The 23012-nt window shown below is 39.6% G+C and overlaps 1 protein-coding gene across 6 annotated transcripts in view; it reads right to left on the bottom strand.

The window, feature by feature from the left end:
- LOC6523966 (teneurin-a) overlaps positions 1-22680 on the bottom strand; it is a 139370-nt gene extending 116690 nt beyond the window's left edge. For 2 of the 6 annotated variants that reach the window (XM_015189921.3, XM_015189919.3), the window contains exons 1-3: positions 22344-22680; positions 19899-20705; positions 19286-19355 (exon numbers count right to left, since the gene is read on the bottom strand). In XM_015189921.3, the coding sequence (XP_015045407.1) occupies positions 19286-19355; positions 19899-20705; positions 22344-22680 (1214 nt within the window). Of the gene's footprint in view, positions 1-12028; positions 12667-19285; positions 19356-19898; positions 20706-22343 lie in introns of those variants that run through there. The other 4 variants (XM_039376911.2, XM_039376909.2, XM_015189918.3 and 1 more) reach the window with 4 other exon arrangements.
- Between the last annotated feature and the right edge of the window lie 332 nt (positions 22681-23012).

Genomic DNA, 23012 nt, shown 5'->3' on the forward strand with positions numbered 1-23012 from the left:
AAACTTTCTAAATAATTATCAAATGATAGGGTAAATAACTATGGTATAACGAACTATGGAAAGTATGAAAATATGTATAATTAGTATTAGTATTAGTAAATATGTATAATTAGTAAATATGTATAATTAGTTAAAAATTTATGAAAAACAAAAATGCAAAAAAGAAAACTAAAACTCGCGTTGGACACTCGTTATTATGGAAGACAGTTAGCCAATAATGAAGCAAATATTTGCACACCCAATAACTGAGAGTTACGAAAATAAAAGTCAAACTTCAGTCTATAAAACTTTTGTGTCTTCTTGTTTTAGCCCAACTAAAATTCGGCATAAGCCAAGTTAGGAAAGCCGAAGATGGCTGGATACAATTGGGTAGAGAGGCTAGGCTAAAGGGGGATTTCACTTTTCGGCGAAATGGTGAATCAAGTTAAGAAAACCCTCAAATTTCCAAATGATTAAACTTGCCAGACACTTCAATCGGCTCAGACGCTCTCTTTCTTAAAAACTGCTGAAAGTGAAGCTACTTGAAATGAATGTGCGTGATGTGAGTTTCCTAGCCCCCCAGTATACCCTTCCTTTAACCCTCTGTCGCCCAACTACTTATCCCATCAAAACGATTGAGATAGAAAATAAGACAGGCATCGGGCGTTGGGTCTCGGGTTTATCTGGCCTCAGAAACGAAAAAAAAAAAAAAAAACAAAATACAAACAAACAAATAAAACAAACTTGCTGGTGAAATGAGATGAGAGGAGAAGCTTTGGAGATTTCTTCGCTATTCTACGTATCAATTTGGGCATTAAGCCCATATGCAATTGAAGCCAATTGAAGCTAATCATTTGCTACTTAAATACGGGGACAACAAAGTACTGCACCCAAGAGCTCGATACACGGCTGAAATAGATACAGATACATATCTCTAGTGCACTCTAGTAGCACAAAATGACAAAACGAACTGGAAGAAATTCGGACTAGATAATAAATAAAATATAAATATCAAAATATATTAACTATTTACACCATTCTTACTGTGGCAGCTGTAACTCTAATAAATAGCCATACAATTTTTAGATCCTAACAAAACATTACTATTTTCTTTCTCTGCATTTTATTGACTAGATAGGTAGTCTAGACTCCATTGGGGAAATGGTGAGGAAAATAGGGGTTACCAAGTGGACATATCTCTCTCTATTACCGCCATCGAAAACCTCAAAAAGACAAAAAACATTCCACAGCATGCGGAAGTTGTGGAAGTCATATCATATTTATAAGGGTGAGAGTTATGGAGGGACACAACGATCTAGCTAATAGCCATTGTTTTTAATATATTGCTGTAATAAATTCCATTTAATTAAATTGAATAGCTTAAACGCTAACATAAAGGTATATCTATGCAACTTAAAGGTTTTTTAGCTTAGCCAGAATCAATTTCAGTACAAGCAGCTTCCAAAAGCATGCTTTGAGTTGCATTTATTGCAGCTAAGGCATTTTCCTCGCGCTCAAAAAAGTTTTTCCGGCTTCATGAAATATTGTTCAGCGGCAAAATCTCATCGCCAGGCGAAATGCATTCCATTCTGAGGGTTGTGAGTGTGGGTGCTTGCTTTCTGGGGTGATGGGCGGGCGCGGTGGGTTTTCCTTAGGAGGTTTCCAAGGAGGTTGCTCCGGGGTGTTGGATCTCATATAGCCGCTACAGTTGGCTGCCAAATTGAGACTCTAGCATTGGCCCGAGTCTGCCTGCATTGCATTTGACCTCGTTTTCGTCTAAGCTATGGTGCCATTAAGCCCGGAATTTCTGGCAAGCAAACAAGTTCTGATGGAAAGAGCTGGGAATCAGCATTAAATTATATTTTATGCGCAAATTATTTAAGTTGAGCACAAGTTGGCCAAAATAGGAGCATTACGCGCTGGCTGCTAAAAGTATTTATATATAAATATATATATATCCAAAATTCGGGGGCTCATTATTTGATTTGCATTTCTCTGGCGCTCTCCTTATTCCAATTTTTTCTTGGCTGATGGCCATGGCAAACAAAGCCATTAACTGGGCGGAAAAAGGGGGCGGGTAAATGGGTTTGGCAATTGACTCTTTAGCTTTTGATTTCGCCCCTCGGAAAATGCATTGATGCGTTGCATTTTCTATTCCTTCCTCTCCTTCCCCTTTTTTTTTTTTTGTTTGGTAATTTCTGTACTTTTTTCTTTGTTTTTCGGCTGGAATTTGTTTTTTTTTTCATGCGAAAAGTTTTCAATTGCTCTGGCGTCACTTTTTGATTGCTTTGATGTGTTTTTCTCGCACATTTCCCCAGCCTCAATTCATGACAAAAGTTTTTCGGCGCAGCGACAGGGAGATCGGGCTACAATATACATATATATATATATATATATATATATATATATAGATAGATAGAGCTAAGCAAAGTTTGCCTTGGAAGGATGAGTCCTGCGGACAGACAAAAGCTGAGAACTTTCGCTTTGATTTTCAAATATCTTCTCCGGCTGCATTTTCCTCATTTCCCCGTACTTTTCTCCATTTTTTTTTCTGTATTTTGGGTTTTGCATTTGCAGCGCCTTTCCACTACTGTGTGTGTGTCTGTGTGTGTGTTATCCTTGGCCTGACAGAAAAATGAAAGTTTAATGCGTTTGCCAAATACAATTTCCACAATTTTTTTCTTGCACACGCACACAACACACAAAATGTTTTTCTTAGTTAAATTTAGTTTGGAAATTGAGTTTTCCCATTCGCGAGCGTGCTTCCGCTATCTTATTCTATATAAATATATATGTATATATATATATATATATACAAACATATATTTCAATATATGTATATGTACTATGTTGGCCGGAAAATGTGTGCGAATGTGCGGAAATTGCATTTTTCACCCTTTTTCCATTCTGCCTTACTTTTCTTGCAATGCGATTTTTTCCCTTTTCAAATTTTTTGTAAACTTTTTTTTAGCGCATTATCCAAGGGCGCAAAAGGGAGGCCAGTGCAAGTTTAAATGGTTTAAAGTGCTTATAATGCAAATATTAAAAGAACCAAGGGGATGGGGCGAAAGTTAAGCGAAGAGCAATATAAAAGTTCAAATCGCAAAGGGTTCAAAAGTATCTTTCTGGGCAATAAAAGAACACTTAACGCTGTCTTGCCGCTTGATGATTTATTTAACATAAAACAAATTTCACAGTCGATTGATACATAAAATAGACCATTTTTACACCATTTTTAAATTGGGAAATTCAGATATAGAACTGAACTATTTAAAGTCTGAATCTATTGAAGGAAGGACCTATTAAGGAAGGACAAGCTTTTAATTACTCTTAAACGTTTTAAAATGAAGAAATATCATTCCTTATCATGTACAATTTATTCAACTCATTGCTCACTATAGTAGGTGTCTTCTAAAAATATTTTTGTTTACTTTGTCCCAGGGTTTTGTTCATTACTTCTTTTGTTTACCCGCTTTCCAATGCCATTTTCCCCGACATAATCCCAACTTGATTTGCATAGACGCTCAATCAATTTTAATCAATCTGCCCTGTGGGGGAATCCCCCACCGTTTCCCACCCCATTTTAATGCTCTGCTAATTCCTTAATTCATTCGCCTCCCTGCCTGCACCTCCCCAAAAACAAATTCGATACATATTGACCGATACAAATTACGATTTCGTTTAGTTTTAATTAAACATTTTTCCTCGAGCCCACGTGGCTACTGTTACGGGGAAAGTATCTGAAAACAAAACAAAACAAACACTGAAACCAGGGAGTACATTTTAATCTACAAATTGAATTTCCCTACAGCAGGACGAAAAAGAAATGGGAGATCCTTTTAATTGCAGGCCGAAATGTTTACATTGGCGGGCCCGGGTTGATTCCAAAGTCCCTTGGGCACCACGAATTTGTTGGTTGTCAAATAAAACAAGACGCATCAAATTATTTCAAATTTATCGCGACAAAGGTGTCCTGTCCTGCAGAATCGCTGTATGTGTGTGTGTGTGTGTACAACTATATATCCTGTCTTTTCTGGCAGCTGTTTGCGATGCCCACAAGAGAATTTCAACCCTGCGAATCGTGTAAATAGAAAATAATCCACCCTGGTGCCCGTAGCCAAGCACAAAAACTATTGAAAACGTTGTCAAAGCCAATCCGTATCAACGGATATCAACGAATCTGGGCGATTCAGGTAGATAGAGGGGGCACATATTTAGCCACAGATTCGTACCGCAAAATGACAGGCCAACGACAATTAAAGGCTATCCCAAAAGAACAGATCGAACCGTAAATGTATCTAACACACAAAATGATATTTTGACACGCAGCAGCGAGCCAAACTTGCAATTAACCGAACCCAAAACTGAAAAAAAGAGAAAAACTACGGAAAAAAAAGAGGAAAGAACCATAGATTGTGTATATCTTGGCTTTTGTGCAATTGTGGGTTAATGGCACTTTAAACTGCGCTCCACATCGAAAACCGCACAGGAAGTGGACGAGAGTAGAGTATCTTGTGTATACGTTCCGTCTTTGATTCATATTTGGCACGCAATAATGCAATCACGAACTGGGAAGAACGAAAACTTACCGATAAAATCTGGAGATCTTTTAGTAGGCACCTTAAATATTAGGTTTGTTAGGTCCCATATAGTGTAAAATACGCATTACTCGTTAAAAAATATAAAACCACTCATTCCAAACTAAGTTTAAATATTTGATTTCCTTTACAATAGTTACTATTTTAAGTCTGTATATGTACATAAATGATCCCAAGAAATAAACATTAAAAATGCACAATTATCCGCAAAGGAAAAAGACTGAGTAAAACCAGATAAAATCCTAAGATATGTGTATCTCACAGATACGACTTTTGAACCACCTTGAAGCGGCGATTACTGTGGCTAGTATATGACTCAAAAAAAGGCGTTGGGGGCGTGGTCGTTATAAATCATAACGAATGGTGCAGAAATTAACGAAACGCGCAGAGCTTAAAATGCAATTTAGTCGATGCAATTAAACAACGACCATGACTCAGACAAGGGCCATACATATAAAACCTCTTCCATCGCCCCTTTTTTTGGCCACGCCTCTTTGGGTAAATACTTGGAGATGGAAGGGGGGTGAGTCTTGAAAGAACCACGCCAAAAGAATACAAAAGCGTCGACTGATTTTTATCAACTAACCAAGCGTAACGCAGACAAACACTTCCTAAATCACTTGAGTGCTCGAACAGAGCTCCTCGCTCTTGTCTATTTTATTTTATTTGGGAACAACCCCCCGAAGGCAACGCTTCCTGTGCCACATAAAACATAAATTATTTAATTTTTTCCCTCTTACTTTGGGGAGCTGGCATTTCTGTATTTTTTTCCTGTTCGTTGGGGGCTTGCTTATCGGAATTTTCGATGGCGACGGCGGCGGCGCTTAGAATTCGAAAATTATGAAACACTTCGGTTTTGGTTTGGCTTTTCGCTCCTTACGTATACGTATAAATATATGACCATTTCTTTTGTCCTCGCCAGCTATTATTTACTTCATTAATTTCTTTATATTTATTTGGCTTTGTTGGCTTTTTTCGGTGCTTTCTGCACTCGAATTTCATTGGGTTTAATGCGAAGAGTATCGAATTCTTAGCGAATTCAGCTGCGGTCATCATAACAACTGGAATCGGGTTCAATCAAAAGACCACGCACAAAAGGTTTCGGTAATACGATCCGCAGAGGGATCCCCCAACACAGAGAGAAAAAACAGCCATTAATTAATTATATTATTACTACTCTTGCAACAAGAAAAAAAACCCTTATAAATCGCTCACAAAGAAACAGGAACTACACAGTTCACATTTTTTATAGAAAGGAACTAAACAGATAATATTTTCCTTTCTTGTAGCAAAAACCATTATTTTAGTTAAATATGAAGTTTTTTTACTACTCAGGGAAGAGTTGAATTACATATGTATCTTGAAATGATTTAAGGGATTGATTTCCATGTTATATTACGTTGGATGGATTCATTTTAGCTTCCACTCAGTGTTATTTTCTTGGAAACCTAACAAAAACTTATATATTTTGGATATTTTTAAATTTTGTAGTAAACTTTCAAAATTCCAATATTCGTTTATAAAATCTTAATAAAAAGCTACGCCTGCGGATTTGATTTATAAACATTCAATTGCGCAGCCTCAATTTCCAACCTTCATTTGGGGATCTTCTATTTTCCCGCAGATTTTTCGCATCCAAGTCCCCGCACACAATTCAATCAAACTTTGGTGGGGCCAAACTTTATGACACCCCAAGTTTTTGGGAGGAAATGAAAAACCCGCGGCATATGAAGAAGGCTAAAAGGAGAGAAGTCGAACGTTTTGCATGAGAAATGGGCGAAAAGTCGGTAGAAAGTACGTCTATATATACGTTTATATATGTATTTTTAGGAGAGTAGGTGGCAGCGAAAGGAATAATAAATATTCAGTTTAAGTAAATGGGCTTTTATCGCGCATCTCTGGGGTGCCATAATTTGCCATTTTTGCCAGCCTGTCTGCGTTCTATTTTCTGCCCCTGCTTTCCCAGCTTTTCCTTACATTTTCCCTTCGTTCATTTTTTTTTTCGTTTCTTTCGCTTTTTTCCTGTAATTGATTCAACAAAACGACGCAAAGGTGCAAAAGGGAAGCCAAAAGCGAAAACTTGGCGACGAGGCAACAACAATTATACGCATAATATATTTTCAGTCATAAATATGCAATGTATATGTACGTATATACGTAAACAAACACGCGTGTACGTTGGAAAATAAAAATTATCAAAACCAAAGTCACGCTCAGAGCTGGAAACCTGAAAAAAAGTCAAAGAAAAAACATTGCCCATAAAATGTGAAAAATTTCCCCTGGCATCTTTTGTTTCAGCTTCTTCCTTTTTTGTTTTTTTTTATTTTGCCTGGCACAGAGGGAAAGGCAAATCACTTCAGCGTAGAAGGAGGCAACAATTTAGCTCATTTATTTTTATACATTTTAAGAAACAATAAACCAACGGGCCATAAAACACAAGCCGCCAAATGAAAATGATTTAAGGCGCACGAGAATTATTTCCTTGGAAAAGTTCAACAAAATAATTGCAACGTTTTGTTGGATTTCGTTTTTTCCGCCGGTAATTTATAGCACCAAGTGCGTTTTCATGGCCCTGGCAGTGTTGTTAAGCGGTCAATTTTCCGGTAAAGTTATGTTTCTTCTTCGTAAAGATTGAACCGTTATGTAAGTGAACTACAAATTACATACATTTGCAAATACTAGTTCCTTCCTAAAACTATACCATTTCTTTCTGTGCTGTGGCTGTCAATTCAGCTAGCTATACGAAACTGGAGTTGAATTAAGCCTGCTTTGACCATCCAATTAGTTGGCCCCGTTTTTAAAGCCGAGCGGACAGGGAATTTGTCGCGCGGCGGCAGCCCTAGTTAAGTTGTGGCATTAGTGGAAGTTTGGCAGCTCTGGAAAATGCAACGCTGTCATTTAATGAGTTTTCCGCGCACTATTTTGTGCAGCAAAAGCTTTTCCTTGTCATCATTTAAATCCGTTCAAATATGTATACATTTATTTGGCTTTAGATTTTTCGCGACAGGATGCTGAAAGGGGAATGTGAAACTTGAAATTTAATTATGCCGCCTGCGTTTCTCTTCGGTTTGTTTTTACTGCGCTCCTGCCAGCGTTTTGCCTGCAACGTCTTGAGATGCAGGCGAAAAACACACAGCAGCCACAGCCACTTGACTTCTCGAGTGGCACTTTTCCCCATCATTTTCCCACTCCGCCGCCTTTCTTCACTCGCACTCGAAATGCTTAAATGCTAAACACGCCTGGCAAATTAGCTCCTGTTCGCCCTCTTTTTCGCCCTCAACAGGTTCGCTACGTAAAATTTTGCATTTCGTTCCACGATTGCCTCTGATTGCGTTTGCCAATCCAAAATACACACTGGCTTATCAAATTTCCGAACTTTCAATTGCACTTCACAGCTCGAGCTGATATTATTACTCGATTTGATTACATTTTGATTCGATTTCGAGCTAGGATTTCGTTTAATTGGTCTCCGGGAAAAGCAATTTCGATTTTGGTGTCGCTGCTCTGTCCTCGGAAGATTTACGATTTACGATTGCACCCTTTATCACCATCACCATTCACCACTAACGCCCAACCATTTTCCACACACGCTCCAATTCATTTGGAAGCGATTTGTGTGGATTTATGGTTTGTTTGTCTCATTGGCAACTTGCTGCATAAATTTCCAATAATTATGGAAAATAAATCCAGCTCCCTCTATCCCATCTCCTAAGACGTTCTCGTATTGTTGTGTAAATGCAAAATCAACAAGAACAACGCGAAATCATTCAAGTATTTTCCTTCATTCGCCTTCCCAAGGCAACCAGCCAAACAGTTGTGCTGATTCACACAGGTAAAAATGTAGAAAAATGTAGAGAAATGTATAAAAAAAAAACGCACGGGCGAGAGGTGTGAAAACGGTTTAGGAGGCGACTCGAGAGGATGGAGCACTCCTCGAGTGTTTGGAAAATAAACGATGTTGTCTATGACAAGGCATGACGGTAATGACCAAACCAGCCAACGCCGCTGGACCGCTGGACCAGAGATTCTACTCCTTCTTGGCCAACCAATCCGAACAGCCTTCTTTACTTTGGCTACATCTGCTGCTTTTTTAGCCGCGTCATTGTTGCCAAGCTCCTCAGCAGCTTTGTTTTTGATTTACTTATACAAAAAACACTGAGACAAAATCGGGAAAAACTTAAATAATTTATTGCTGACCTAACTAACTTGTGAAGTTCGATTGCCAAGTTTCAAAATAGATTTGTTTTTACCCATATTTACCCATATTAAAGCTCGCAATAATTGTCGAAAAATATAAAATATGATTTCATTTTTTAATTTTAATGCTTTCAATGACTAAAATTTCAGTTTAGCTATGAATAATCAATAAATTCAATTTGATTTATTAATATGTTGCGCATTAAAATACATATTTATCTTGTATATAATTGCATTAGGACTTCTAACATTTTTTGAATTTTTTGTTTGAGTCTCCTATTTTCTGGCCAGTGCAATTTGCACATATTTTTGCAGGCATATTTTTGTTTTGGGAATTTTTCAATTCAAGGTTTTGGCCCGGTGTGCTTCACACCTCCAACTAAGTAAAATAAAATACAAAAAAAAAAGAAACCTCCCCGCCTTCCGTGTTTTTCTCCGTGTTTTCTCTTCCTTGAGTTTTTGTGCACCATCATGGTTTCGGGGCCCGTTTTTCTGAGTTCCCGAGATCCCGAGTTCCATAGTTTCTGAATTTTATCCGAGAGGCTGCTGACTGAGTCTGCCTGCCTGCTATCAATGGCAAAACCTTTTTGGATTGTTATTTTTGCTGTCTGCACTTGTGCGAGGAGCCGGAGAATCGGGCTGACTGGCATCATAAATCATCTCAAGTGGCTGCCGCCGCAGCAAGCCCTCAAAATCCAGCTATTTCGGTTCCCTTGTATCCATAACTATAACAATTTGCAAGGAACAGATACACAGGGCCGTACATACACTCATGCCGCGGACTGTCTGTCAGTCAACACTTTTGACATATTCGCTGCACTAATTTGCGCACTTGAGTAAAATTATACTGTCGCCAGCTGGAGATGCATATACTTGTGTTTTGAATACAATATCAATTTGTGCGCTCGATTTTCTATGACTTAATCAAAGAGTAGCTGTAACTAATGTATGTAATCCCCTTAATTATCTGAAAGTTACATCTTACGATTTTAAGATATCAAAAGATACAACTGGATTTATTTCCAAGTAACCAACAATTATTTCTATGGAACTTCTCGTAATAATAATTTCTACAAGTATCCATAAATTTAATTTCTTCGTTGAATCTAAGACTGAGTAAAAAATATTGTGCGTCACTTTATTGAGTGTTCTGTTTTATCTGGAGATACAAATGCATCTGGTGTGCGTCAGATACAAATTCTAAAGGAGCCCTTTCTCAGAGTTTAATCCGGACACAGGTACCTCGAGATTCTTGGCTGCATCCATGAGATACATTTTCCTTTTCGTGGCGTTAAACTGACAACAGCTGTGCGGCACATTTGCGAAACGATAAAGGAGCCGAGAAAGAGGAACTGATAAAGATGCGTGGGTGAAAGAGCAGGATTTCGGATTTCTGCACTTTTCAAGCAGGTTATATACCCTATATACCCATAAGCTATAAGCGACCTGCTCCTGATTTTATTGCACCAGAAAAGCGGCAACCGCGCATCAACAAAAAAAAGATATAAAACAGCTGTTGGAATTCCTAGGGATTTGTGTATCATTTTCGAGAAACCCGAGAAGATCACGATTGAAATTGATATTTTAAATTGGTTAAGTTCGATCATAAAAGTTACGAGAATTTGCGAGAAGCTTTGATTAACATTTTTCAAGGCATATTATTTTGATTTTTAAATAATATTCTAAATAAGCCATTCTAGTCCTCAAATTACCTTCTCTTATTTATTAAAACAAAAAAAAATTAAAACTTGTTATGAATGCTTCCCAACTGTTTATTTCAGTAAAAGTCAAAATGTTATCCCTACCAATATTAAATTTATGAGCCACAAAGATGTCATTCAATTAAGCTAAATATTAACAAAACTCCAGCTGATTGAGTCGATTGTTTTCGGACTCTTTCAACAATTTGCTTAATTGCAAAACGCCACGACTGACTTCACATATATGGTAGAAAAAAGGGGTAAAAGGGGTAAGAGGGGCTCCCAGGGAATTATTCTTCGTACTCAAGATCGGCGGGGTATATGGGCTCTATATGCCTATAAATCCCTCCGCTGATTGCCGTCGGCATTGATTTATGGCCACAAGCGGCGAAGATCGCGGATGCCAGCGATGGCCAAAGATAGAAAGATACATTTTGAGAACACATGGCGGAGTTATAGGAGAAATAGGAAAAAATACACATGAGCCTCGGCAATAACCATTTGCGTTTGTCCATTAAACAAATGTGCAAAAAATAAATAAAAAGCCCAAAAACGTCAAACTGTAAGGCAGTGAAAAATAAACAAACCGCCGCACAAATTGAGCAACATTTTCGAGTCCAAGAAAAAACATTAAACACCACGCACAAGAACTAAAGATATAAATTATTAACTATGTTGGCACTTTGGCTAATGTATTCTTGTTTTTTTTTTATCTTGCTGTTTGTAGTTCCCCCATCAAAAAGTATTCCACTTTTACACAAAATGTTTTGAAAGGACGTCAAAGGGTTTAAAGTTGTCAAAATATGGGTTTACTTATAGTTAATGGTTATTTGTTTGCTAATTTCGGTTTATAAATGCTGTCACGATGCGGAATTAATGATGCTCTTAAATCTGTTACAGTAAAGTTTACTGACTTGCTATAAATTCTACTGTATATATTTAAGTATATTTGAAGAATATATATTTTTAGCGTTGTTTAAAGCTCTCTAACATCATTCAGTTATTCTTGTAAAACTTTATGGCGTTTTATTATTATTACTTCTTTTCAAAATATTAGTTCAGTATTAAAATCTCTTTTTTGTTTAGCTGGTAAAATTGGACAGAAATTATAAACTACGAAAAGTGCACTTCTGCTGTTTTTAGAAATACAATGTGAAATCGATTTCATAAATATTAAATTGCATATCGCATGTTTTCATTGTGTAGTGTAGTCAGTGATTACACTGGTTATTTATTATTCCCGTTCTTTTCCCCCATAAAATATAGAAGGTTTGTTCATGTTTTTGCACGCTTTTTCCTATCTGGTTCTTCTTCTCTTTTCGTGCCATTTGCATTTTTGGCAATTTGCAGAAATAACAAAAGCGAATGGCGGACTGGAAAAGGATGGGCCGAGAAAACACCGTTAGAATAATAGTAAAGCGTAACATTGCACAAAGTTGTTGTTATATGATTTTTTCACAGTTTTGCGCCCCTTTTTTTTGCTTTTGGGCCAAGGCAAAAAGGAAATGTTTTTGCATTTCTTATTTTGTTTGTTGTTTATCAGGTGTGACCTACATTTTGTTGTTGTTTTTTCCAAAGTAATTGCAATTGCACTTGCAATCCAGTTGTTGTTTTTGCTCTCGTGCGCTTTTTGTTTTTCTATATTCTTTTCGGTTTTTATCCAAAATAAAGTGGCTGCTTTCAGTGATTGTAATCCGTTTTACATTGATGTTTTGTTTCAAGAAACTGGCATTTTCTCAGTGGTTTTGTTGTGTTTTGCGTTTTATTTGTGTTTTTCGTTATCTTCTTTCGTATTTGTTGACTTTTGCACTTTAGCACTTGAAAAAAATAGGAGACGACACAAAAAAAACAGGATAGATTAAAACCAAAATAGAACGAGACACAAAACCGAAAATATGGCGAAATTAAAATGGCAGTAACAAATTGAAAACAACAACAAATGTTCCGCAAAAACACACAGGCTCGCACGCACACGTACACAAACACGGGACGCCGTCACACATATTTGTGTGCGAGCGAGAGGCAGCGATGATTTGCACGCGCTTACACGGAGCCGCATAAAAAAAACACACACACACCCGAAGAGTAGCGGTAAACGGCCGCGTAAGAACCGTTCGAGTTGGAGCTGTGTCGGCGAATACGACGACTGAAATCGCACTGTTTCCGGTTTCCGTCGCTTGCATTAGCCTCAGTATGGCCAGTCCGAAAACGCCGAGGCTTGTGCTCTCTCGCTGGCGGCGTATTTTCGCTGGCCAAACAAAACGGTCACTCTCTGCTCTTACGACGCCGCTCTTTGGCTCTCTCGCGCGTTGAATGTGATGTTAAAACGCAGGACGCATTGTTGGAGCGAAAGAGACAGAGCGATACGGCTTACAGAGTTGCGTTTCGATAGAGAGAGAGGAGGAGAGAGTTTTACTCTCTCGCTAACAGTCTGTTGGTAAACATTGGCGGGCATTAGCATGGGTAAACAGGATTCCACTTTACATTCTGTTAGCCGCCACAGGTTTCTGTTGTTCTCTCATACTTTGTTGTTGTTATTAACTGATAATATACTTTATTTTGTTTCTCGAACAGCTGTTTGATGTTCTTATTTATTAAATAAATTGATAAATGAAAACAATATAAGTACTACAGCATCCAAGAGCTCTTCTTACGTAAAAGTCCTCCTAAATATATTTATGTTTATACTCATATATCAATGGGTTTATTTTTAATCTCGTCAGATCTCAGAAAAGTTAAAGTGCATTTTATATTATTAAACTTGATAATAAAACTTATAAAGTTCTCTGCAAATTCAATGTGTTATTTATTATATGTTTTGTAGTTAATTTATACCTTTTGCTCGTTTACATTTTTATGTAACTATTTACTTTTCTCTTACAACTTTTATTTTCTCTCTTTATACTCTCTTCTTGACGCACTCTTTCCATAGACTCTTGCGTATCCTTTTCGTATAACAATTATAGAAGCTTCTCTTATACCACCTACTACGAATAGGTTGCTAACTTGGCTATTTTCTTTTACAACTTTTATTTACTCTCTTTGTACTCTCTTCATGGCATACTCTTTCCTTGCTCTCTTGCGTATCCTTATTGTATAACAATTATAGGAGTTCCTCTTATACCACTCACTAAAAGTAGGTTGCAAACTTGGCTATTTTCGGAAACAACTTGTTGAAGGATTTACATTTTTATCACATTTATTTGGATTTGTTTTTTATCATATCTTAATTTTTTTGGGGTTTGTAATTTGCATTTTTAAGCTCTGTGTGATTTTTAATGGCTGTGCTTGCAAAGATTAATTACCACATATTAAAAGGGCAGTGTTATAAATGGCCATTGTAACGTGACACTTGGACTTGGAAATACAACGAATATTCGGAGAACAGTTACAACATTTTAAAACATTTCTCACAGCCAAGAAACAGAAAAAAAACATCAAAAACAATAATAATAAGGTCAATCAACGGACTCAGCGGGCGACGACTGCGCTGCTGGCGTTACAAGAAAAAAGACAGCTGCAGAAAGAGAGAGGTGGTGAAATGTACAACGCACTGCGCGAAATCATTTATATTATAATCACACTACGAAGAAAACAGCATTGCTCTCTAGTTATCAAAACGAACTATTTTAGTAGAATGCAGTATTGATATATTTTAATCTCGCAAATGATCGAACAGAATTCATTTCTTGCAGTGCACCAGCAGCAGATTAATTGCACAGTCGTCGGCGTGAATTTATGAATTTCCCATGAGTGATGGGATCTCACTCCAGTTTTTTCTTCAGCGCCACTTGAGGGAAAGGAAGAGCAAAACATATTTTCAAATTTTCCTATTTCGCTGTTTGTTGTTTTCAGTTGCGTGGGCCCGCATTGTTGTTGCATTTCATATGGTTGATAGTTGGCCATTTGTTATTGGTAAGCCGATCCGTTACGGCTGGTGGATATATCTACCGTAAACTAGGGATAGTCCTCCTATCATTGAAAGTAATGGAAAACTTTCAGCCATGCATCAAATGCAATTCAATGACAGTCATAACGATTATTGTACACATGTTTGCAAAGTTGGATTAAAAATTAAAAAATAATATAATTATCATTTGTACTATTGATAGCATTTTTCTCACAAAAGAAAACGTTTTTTTTTAAATAAATTTACATTTGTTTTAAATGCCTGTAATATTTTTAATGCATTAAGGTAAACATGTATTTTAAATCACGTATTGTGGTTAAATTAACCTCTGGCTAAAAATTGTCAACGATATCCGTTTCGAGTTCCCAGGTCACCACATTTTCGCCCGCGATAGAACTTTCAACTTTATTTTGACGTCCAGAGACAAAGTCAATTAAGCCAAATCAGTCGACAATTAAACAATTGAATGTAATTACGCGAAATTATGCGTCTCGATGAAAGAGAAGGGCGACGAAATCGCAGATTTACGAAGCTCGAAAAATGCCTAATTAAAAAAGAAGTGACCTGACGAAGGTCTTGCACGTTGAGAAGGTTAGAAGGTTGGTTGTTGAGAAGGTACGCAAAAGTGAAGAACCCAACTCAGTGGAACGTCCTACTGCTTATGGGCATATTCTTTGGCCATCGCCAGTCCCTGATCCCTACCATTCATCCATCTAACTTATCCATCTAACTCATCCATCCACATACCATACGCTGTATATGTATATATACCGTCCATTTGTTTGCCCTGCCACCTTTTCAACTCCTTTAATGAAGTGGATAAGCAAACCGAAGCGGGCATCCCACAGCGTTTGTATCTGTATCTTATGGATGCCGTATGGATCGCCTGGCGGATGTGTGTGTACAGTTATAATTAAGTGATACACATAAATGGGCGCCCCAGACTTCCACTTCGCGCAGTCCAGGTCTCAGTTTCTGTTTAATGATTGTTTTCAATTAGTCTGTTCGTTTTCCTCGCCTTTGATACCCGTTCTTTGGCCGTGTCTTTTGAGGTATACCAAAATATCCATATTGTTGGATTTCTTCACCGTTGAGCAGATCATATTACCCCAAGATTGAGTGGCTGAATCTTGTTTTTTCAGCTCGATAACAAATCATAAATTGTATTTAGTTTCTTTTTTAGTAATATCATTAACTATATTTTATTCAGTTATTTATCGTTGTTGCCCAAATCAACAGTTGTATAAACAGTTTAGGTATCTGAAAGTACAAAACCCTCTTGTTCCTGATTCTGAGATCTCATTTTCGGACAAACAAATCACTCACTGAGACACTCACTCAATTCACTACTCATTCATCAAACAAAAGTGCGAGGGCGTTGGAAAGGTTTTGGTTTTTGCTTGTTGTAAAAACACAGCCCCCACCATTATTTCAAAACTAAAAAAAAGGGGAAAGAAAAAGGGAAAAAACGATTGAGTGAATTCGGTGTGGAGCACCTTTTAAGTGTTTACGCTTGTTTTATTAATTCCCATCATACATCTTCGACTGTCAGCGATCATGGGCGTCTTCGACTTCACCTTCAACTTTTTACCACATTCAATGATCACTCGTTAATGATGTGCCAAGAAAATCAGCCCGTTGATACTGATATTCATGATTTCATTTTTGATCCCAAGCTAACCAAACTACTACCATCTCTTTTTGTGATTTTTTGCTTGTGAAAGTGAAGAATCCATTGCTGTAGGTATACAAGTGTATGTTCTAGCTCCATTAAATTGGTAAATAGTGGTACCGATAAATAGAAGTTTAGCAATCGTAGGATTATTTTTGGGATCTGTCGCTTGCTGGCTGTCATCCGTTTTCGGGACTTTCTTTCCGTTTCGGACAGTTTAGACCCAGATCTGCCAAAGACAACTGGCCCGTATGACGGGCACAGTGCAGTCAATTGACCGCTAACTGTTGCAGGACTCTCGCCATTCCATGTCCTTCGAATTTGTGGCAGCCATAACGTGTGGCAGACAGCTTAAGACTCTGGCTGACAGGATGTGAACACACTTGCTACACTCGAAGAAAATCGCATGCTCAGTATCGTCAAATGAGGTAATTTGCTAAAAAAAATTATTTGGATATCTTCGTATTTAAGAGAATGGATGAAAGTATGTTGTTTGATAAAATTCAATTCAATAGGAGGAAGTATACGAGTATATAGTTTTCTAATAAAAACATAGCATCATTTTTGTTCGCTACATTCTATTTTGTATTTACTTGCCGTGAAGATTGCGAGTCTGGTTTTTTTTATGGTGCAGGATAATGTTGCGGGGTCGCAAAGTGGGAATGGGTCACAGGATAAAGGCCGTGTCGTTGACAGTCGTCATGCGCAGCTACTTAGACGGACATAAAATTATGATTACAGCGAATGCCACATGCTCCACATGCCACTCCCCCTTTTAGGGAGAGATGGAATAAAAAAAAAGGAAAATATATATATCCATATATAGAAGGTGGGAGGGGTGGTGGAAAACGGAGGGGCGGAAAAATCCGAGGCAATTCATTACAATAAGCTCACGAGTGTGCCATAAAAATGGCAGCTCTCTTCCTGCGGCACTGCACTCGAACCATGAAATTGCCCATTTCAATCCGGTTTTAGTTGTAAAAACTTTCATGATCCCCACATTAATAGAATATGCCATGTACTCCGCTCAGTCAGCCAGCGATAATCTCTCATCTTTTGGGCCCGGCCATTATGGATTGTTCCCACCGCAGGTCCACTAAACTCAGAGCCAAAAGCAAAGAGGGTCCTTTGTGCGTCTAGCTATTGGGTTTATCTGGCTACTAAGCAGCCTTGGTATTGGCATTAAAGTTTGTATTAAATGTAGGTAGCTTTGAAAACGTATTTCCTTCGATTTTATTCAAATGAATGATTTAACTATTTAAAATCATTTTTTGTGGCTTTCAAAAAAGAAAACCATTTAGGTGAACAATTTTCAAGATTTAAGCTTAATGGCACTTTTCCAAAAAATTACCTGTCTCCCTTTTGGTCCATATCTTACTTACACCTGACATAATTAACCGCCCAGAAATCTCCACAAAATTAAGACTCTCTTATTTTAGCCCCCCTTCGTATTGCAGTAATTTAGTGTAAACAAACCACTTGACTATATCTTGCCTCCCGGTGAAAACCACTGGGTCCCTCCACTTCCACTTACTTTTTAAGCCTCTGCCATTGTTTGTGGCCCATAGCTTTCATTTCATTCAGTGGAATATCCGATGCTCGAGGAGCTACTTCTGCAGCTCCAGGAGCTTCGCAATCATTAGCTGTAATATTAGCGTCTGTCTTGCGGTGGAAAGTTTCGGCTACCCGAAACGCTTTCCCGCCTCTTCCGACTTTTCCCCCTGCAGTCTTTCACCGCTTTTTGGAAAATCCACCAAAATGTGCAAGAAATGCCAAGTCCTGCAGACAAGCAGAAAAGGACGAGGGAATCCAATGGCATTGGTTAAACCAATAAAACCACGTAATCTCCAAGCGAGTTCTTTAATTATGCTGCACACAGCCAATGGAACTGGAACTGGAGCATCAGGTGGCAGGTGGGAAAATCAAGGGGTAAGTGCCGGCTGCCGTTGGGGGTGGGGGAATGGCAAGAGGGCGTGGCAGGAGACACACACACACCCACAAACAGGCCGCCTGAAGGACGAGAAATCCAGAGGAGCAGAACAAACAAAATGCGAGGCGAAAGCCGCTTACAAAACCGCAAAATGCTACGGACATCTTTTTGCCAGATGGGCTGGGGGGAAATGGGGGAGTAGGAGGGTCTGCGAGGTAATAGGGTCCGTCCCCCCCCTCCGGAAAACTGGAAACAAAAAAGGCGAATCCAATGGCCACCAAAGGCAGCCATTTTGAAGTTTGGCGCTGCGGCTTTGGTGTCTCCACATCTGCCTGGGATTACAATTGAGCTGCACTTGTAGATGAGATACGGAGAACTGCGGCAAAGCCCGGAAAAGCGGAAAATGCCGCCGGAGTCGGAGATGGTGATGGCGATGGGTACGGAGATGGAGCTGGGCCAACTGAGAAAGAGACGAACCGATAGACTGACGGGACCTGATAAACAAACAAACTGCGATCCAGCAAACACGTATGCCAAATGCGAAACCATTTTGAGAATTTAATTGACGTTAACATGGGGGCGAGTTTCATTTTACACCGCACTTCCGGTGCACTGAAAAAAATTATCCATACAAAGCCCATAAGCACCACACTGCATTTTTAATAGATCAAGAAAAGTGGAAGCTGTAATCTATATATTTATACTATACACCTTTAAATGAGTTCCTAGCGATTTCAACATTTACTTTAGAATTTCCCAAACAATTACATCCAATATTTGCCAGTGCATCTGCTGCTTTTTGTCTGGCCGGGCTTCGGGTAACATGAGCTTCAAAGAGTTCCGTAGTCCAGCCGGAGATTAGAGGGCAAACGTTGACAATGTGGAGGCTCCTTCGGCGCTGTTTTTACCCAATATGATGTTGCTGTCTTCCCAAATGCCCACAGAAGACGCCACTTCGCCCACTTTTGTCGCCCCAAAAATTCCGCTTGGTGGATTTAAGTCGAGTTTCGATGACAGAAACAGCACACTGGCTGAATAATCCGAACAAAAAAGGAGCGGGTTAAATCAGATTGAGCACTTGATGTCACGACAAGAATTATTAAATGAACTAAACCTATTTGTTTTATAATGAAATACATTCGAACAAGTTGAGGCAAAGAGATACTCAGTTTTATAGGATAAGATAAGTAATGTGAATTTGGTTCTCGTTTTGAGAAGGTTTAGTTTGATGCCCGTGAATGTCAAAGTTACGATCCACTTAAGAAATACTGGTTTATAAAATATCTGAACTGCACTTACCCATTTGAGTCGCCTGGTGAAATGGGCTTCAGTTGCTGATCTGAACGGAGATTATCGCTGAGAATATAATCTGTAAGAAATAGCAAGAAATGAAATATAATGTAGTAAATATTTCGTATATGGCAAGGGAGCTTTTTAAACTTGTCCCAAGCTTTAAGCACTAACATAACTGTAAAAACTATGAATTTGCTGTTAAAGGATAACTTTTCCACAGGACGAAAAGCTTTTCGCATTTCAAAAAACATTGCAAGCTTACAGAGTTGTACGAAAAAGCTTGGAACGACAAGTTTAGGGGATTTTCTACAATTTCCCAGTGTTTCTATTTCCCCGCACAGTTGGGTATTTTTTCTTTATATGGACATTTTTATATTTAAAAGTAAGTATGTGGCTTTAAATCAAGGAGCGAATGATATGATGTCGGAAAATCGAGTTAATTGAGGACATTTATTAAATAGTGATATAAGTTTTAAAGAAGTTATACAAATTACTTATGGAGGTGCTTAAGAAGTGATCCTTTGAATGAAATTTTTGCGCATCTTTTATAACCCAACTGCTTTTTATGGCTTTAGGGAAACATGGAGGTGGCATAAACCCTTTTTGGGACTTAACTTACCCTTCTGGAGCTGGCTGGTGGGGATGAACTCCTCGTGCTTCTGGTCGCCCTTCTCCTCGTACTTCAGCTTGTAGTCGGAGTGTTTGCGTAGGGACATGAGTAGCGATTGGGTGCGCGGCGGGATTTCGGGTGGCGCCGGTTCCGGTGGCGGTTCCTCGGACTCCCTGCCGCTGCTGCAGTTGCCCAGTTCGAGGGATCCCAGTCCCAGGACGAACTCATCATCGCCGCTGTCCTCCGGCGGCAGCAGTTGTTGCTGCTGCTTCACTGCGGCCATCTGCTGTTGTTGCTGCTGCTGCGAAATTTGGAGTTGCTGCTGCTGCTGGTGGTGGGTCTGTGAATCGCTGCTGGAACTGGTCACGCCACTGAGCCGATTTAATGCATTTCGATTGCGATGGCTGCTGCGAATGCTCGAGGAGGCCGCCGTCGACGAGGAGGCCGATGGTTTCAGCATATTGATATTTTCCAGGCCGCCATCATCGCCCGCAAACTTGGAGGAGCCGTTCAGGAAGGGATTTGTGCTGCGCGGCGTGTGGGCGGTGGCAGCATTCTGCACACTACTGCCGCCACTGCTGCTGCTGTTGGGAAAAAGGCCGAGATTGGCATTCGATTGGTATTTGCCCGCCGAGACGGTGGACACCTTCAGTGGTGACCCCGCCATCGAGGAGCGTTGCTGGTGCGGCTGCGCATAGGTCACCTCGGGGGCGGCTTGCACGGTGGGCGGTGCATCGCCCAGGGGCGTGTCATCCTGGTGGCGATCGCGTTGCCTCAAGTAATCCGGCTCACAGTCTGAGTTATAATGTTCCATGCCTGCAATTATGCAATAATTCAAAATCAACTTAAGGGAAAATTCAGAATACGTATGTATGTATAGGGTTAAATAAAGAAAGCACTTAAGAATTCTTATTTAATTTAACTAATTGTTGATAGATACGTAAGCAGCATGACTAAACTTTATTGGTTGATCGCATGGCACCAATTTTCAGTGTTTGACTCGAAAGAATCCATAATTAAATTTCATTTAATGTTTTCATGTCTACACTGCGATTAAACATTTACAATTTCCAGGCCACAGGATGCCGATTCTGTTTGTTTTGTTGCGTGGAAACTGCGAAACTGCGCAACTGGCAAGCTGGGGAAATGGGGGAAAAGCATGGCTTTTCACTTTTCCCGCAAGAGTAACGGCCGGCAAACAATTTGCGAGAAATCGTCGCGCCCGTCCGAGCGTTATTAGGTTGTAAAAAATGAATCGTAAATTGCATTAAATATTAACAGGCAATAAAACGAAACGAAACAAATGCAGGCGGCCCGTAAAAAGAACATTTTCCCTCGCTAAAGTCGCTGCGATTTGCGTTTTATGCTTCGATTAAGTTCGCTGCGGGAAAACTGATGCGCGTTTTGAAGGGGGAAGGGGCGTGGTGGGGGGTGTTGGAAAATTGAGCGGAAAAGCGCTGGGGGGTTGGGTGATTGGGTGGTATAATATCAGAGAGGATGTACCATTGTATCGGCCATTGGGCCGGCGCTGCCAACTTGATTGTAACTGAATTGCACACTGCTGACGTTCGCGGTGCTGCCATCGCAGTGCTGTCAAAGTACAGTGAAAGCTCGCAGTTAAACGACACTTTTGCGATCCATTGCACCTTGTGCCCTTCTGTCCTTGTAAAATGGCTTTTAATTACACGAAAAAATTTGCAACAAACTAGGTATCATTAAAAGTAGATACATTCAATACCACTATAGTCATACCTTTTTTTTAAATAACCTAAAACTATTATGCATTTATTCCGCAAAGCAAAAAGCAAATATATCCCTAGAATGCTTCTCCGTGCTTTGTTTTTTTTTTATTGTATCTTGTGATTCTTTCAAGGCTAACTTCACTGTAGCCCATCGCTTACAGCGGACGATTTACGGAATTCAATCAGAGAAATGTCAGAAGTGCCCCCCATACCCCCCGTACTCCCCGTACCCCTTCGAAATGTATCTCAGCATCCTGGCCAGCTCCATTTCAATGGCCAGCAATTGGAATCGATTTGTGTGACAGGACCTAAGCTAGTCGGTTAGTTGGTTACACGACCTCGACGACACAGTTGCGGCAGCTGAATAATTCAATTAAATAAAATAATGAATATTTACTAGCCTGACCGACTGCTAAATCGCATTTGGTTCGCAATATCCAAGCTAAGAAAACCCATCGGATTACACTGTTCAGAAAAATACACCTGCATACATACATGCTATATATTGAAAGCAAAAAACACAGTTCAAATGTTTATGTTTATGTTTTAGTTGTTTAGTTAATCATATTTATAAATCCTCATCACGCCTTTTTTAACTATATTTCCTATATTTTTTAACTATATATTGATTTCCTATTGCTCTATCTGTTAAAAGTCTGTCTTAATAGGCTTTGCAAAGCATTTCTCGCAGTGTATAAGCTGTGTTACTCACTTGCCAATTGCTGACTCTGCAACAGCAGCTGGGCAAGCAGCTGGGTGTCGAAGGCCGTCGCCTGTCCGGTGTTCTGGTACTCGTCCTCGCTGCTGCTCCCGTAGCCGTGACCCATGCCATGACCCAGTCCATGACTTAGTCCATGACCGTGACGACCGTGACTGTGCCACTCGGCGGAACGCTGTCGACGCAGTTGCTCCCCGCCACCGCTGGCGCCACCGTTTGCGGATCCCGTGAGTCCGCCAAGTCCGCCGGAAGCGTAGTAATATTCACTGCCAGCCGCACTGCCGCTGCCCACGCGTTTACGGCCAATTGTTCCGGAGTGACTGCTGGACATGATGATGGCCCTGCTTTCGTTGTGGAAGCGTTCCGGATAAATGGCAAATCCAATCCGGATGTGTTGGACTAGGACTCAGACTAGGCAGGTGCAATTTGTCCAGCGTTTCTGGTACTCCTCAATGGTTCCTGATGAGCACGAAGTTGCCGATAATGATGCCGATGCCGATGATGATGCCGTTGCCGATGATGATGATGATGATAAGGATGTTGTGGCTCCTGTCAACGCAGCATCGCTCCAGCTCCGGCTGGTCGACTGCCAGTCCATGTGGACCTCAGTTTGCTTTAAGTGCTTAACCGAATTAACGCTGAAACGATAAAAACGACAAAGTG

This window comes from Drosophila yakuba, chromosome X (assembly GCF_016746365.2).
Source record: "Drosophila yakuba strain Tai18E2 chromosome X, Prin_Dyak_Tai18E2_2.1, whole genome shotgun sequence".
Lineage (NCBI taxonomy): Eukaryota > Metazoa > Arthropoda > Insecta > Diptera > Drosophilidae > Drosophila > Drosophila yakuba.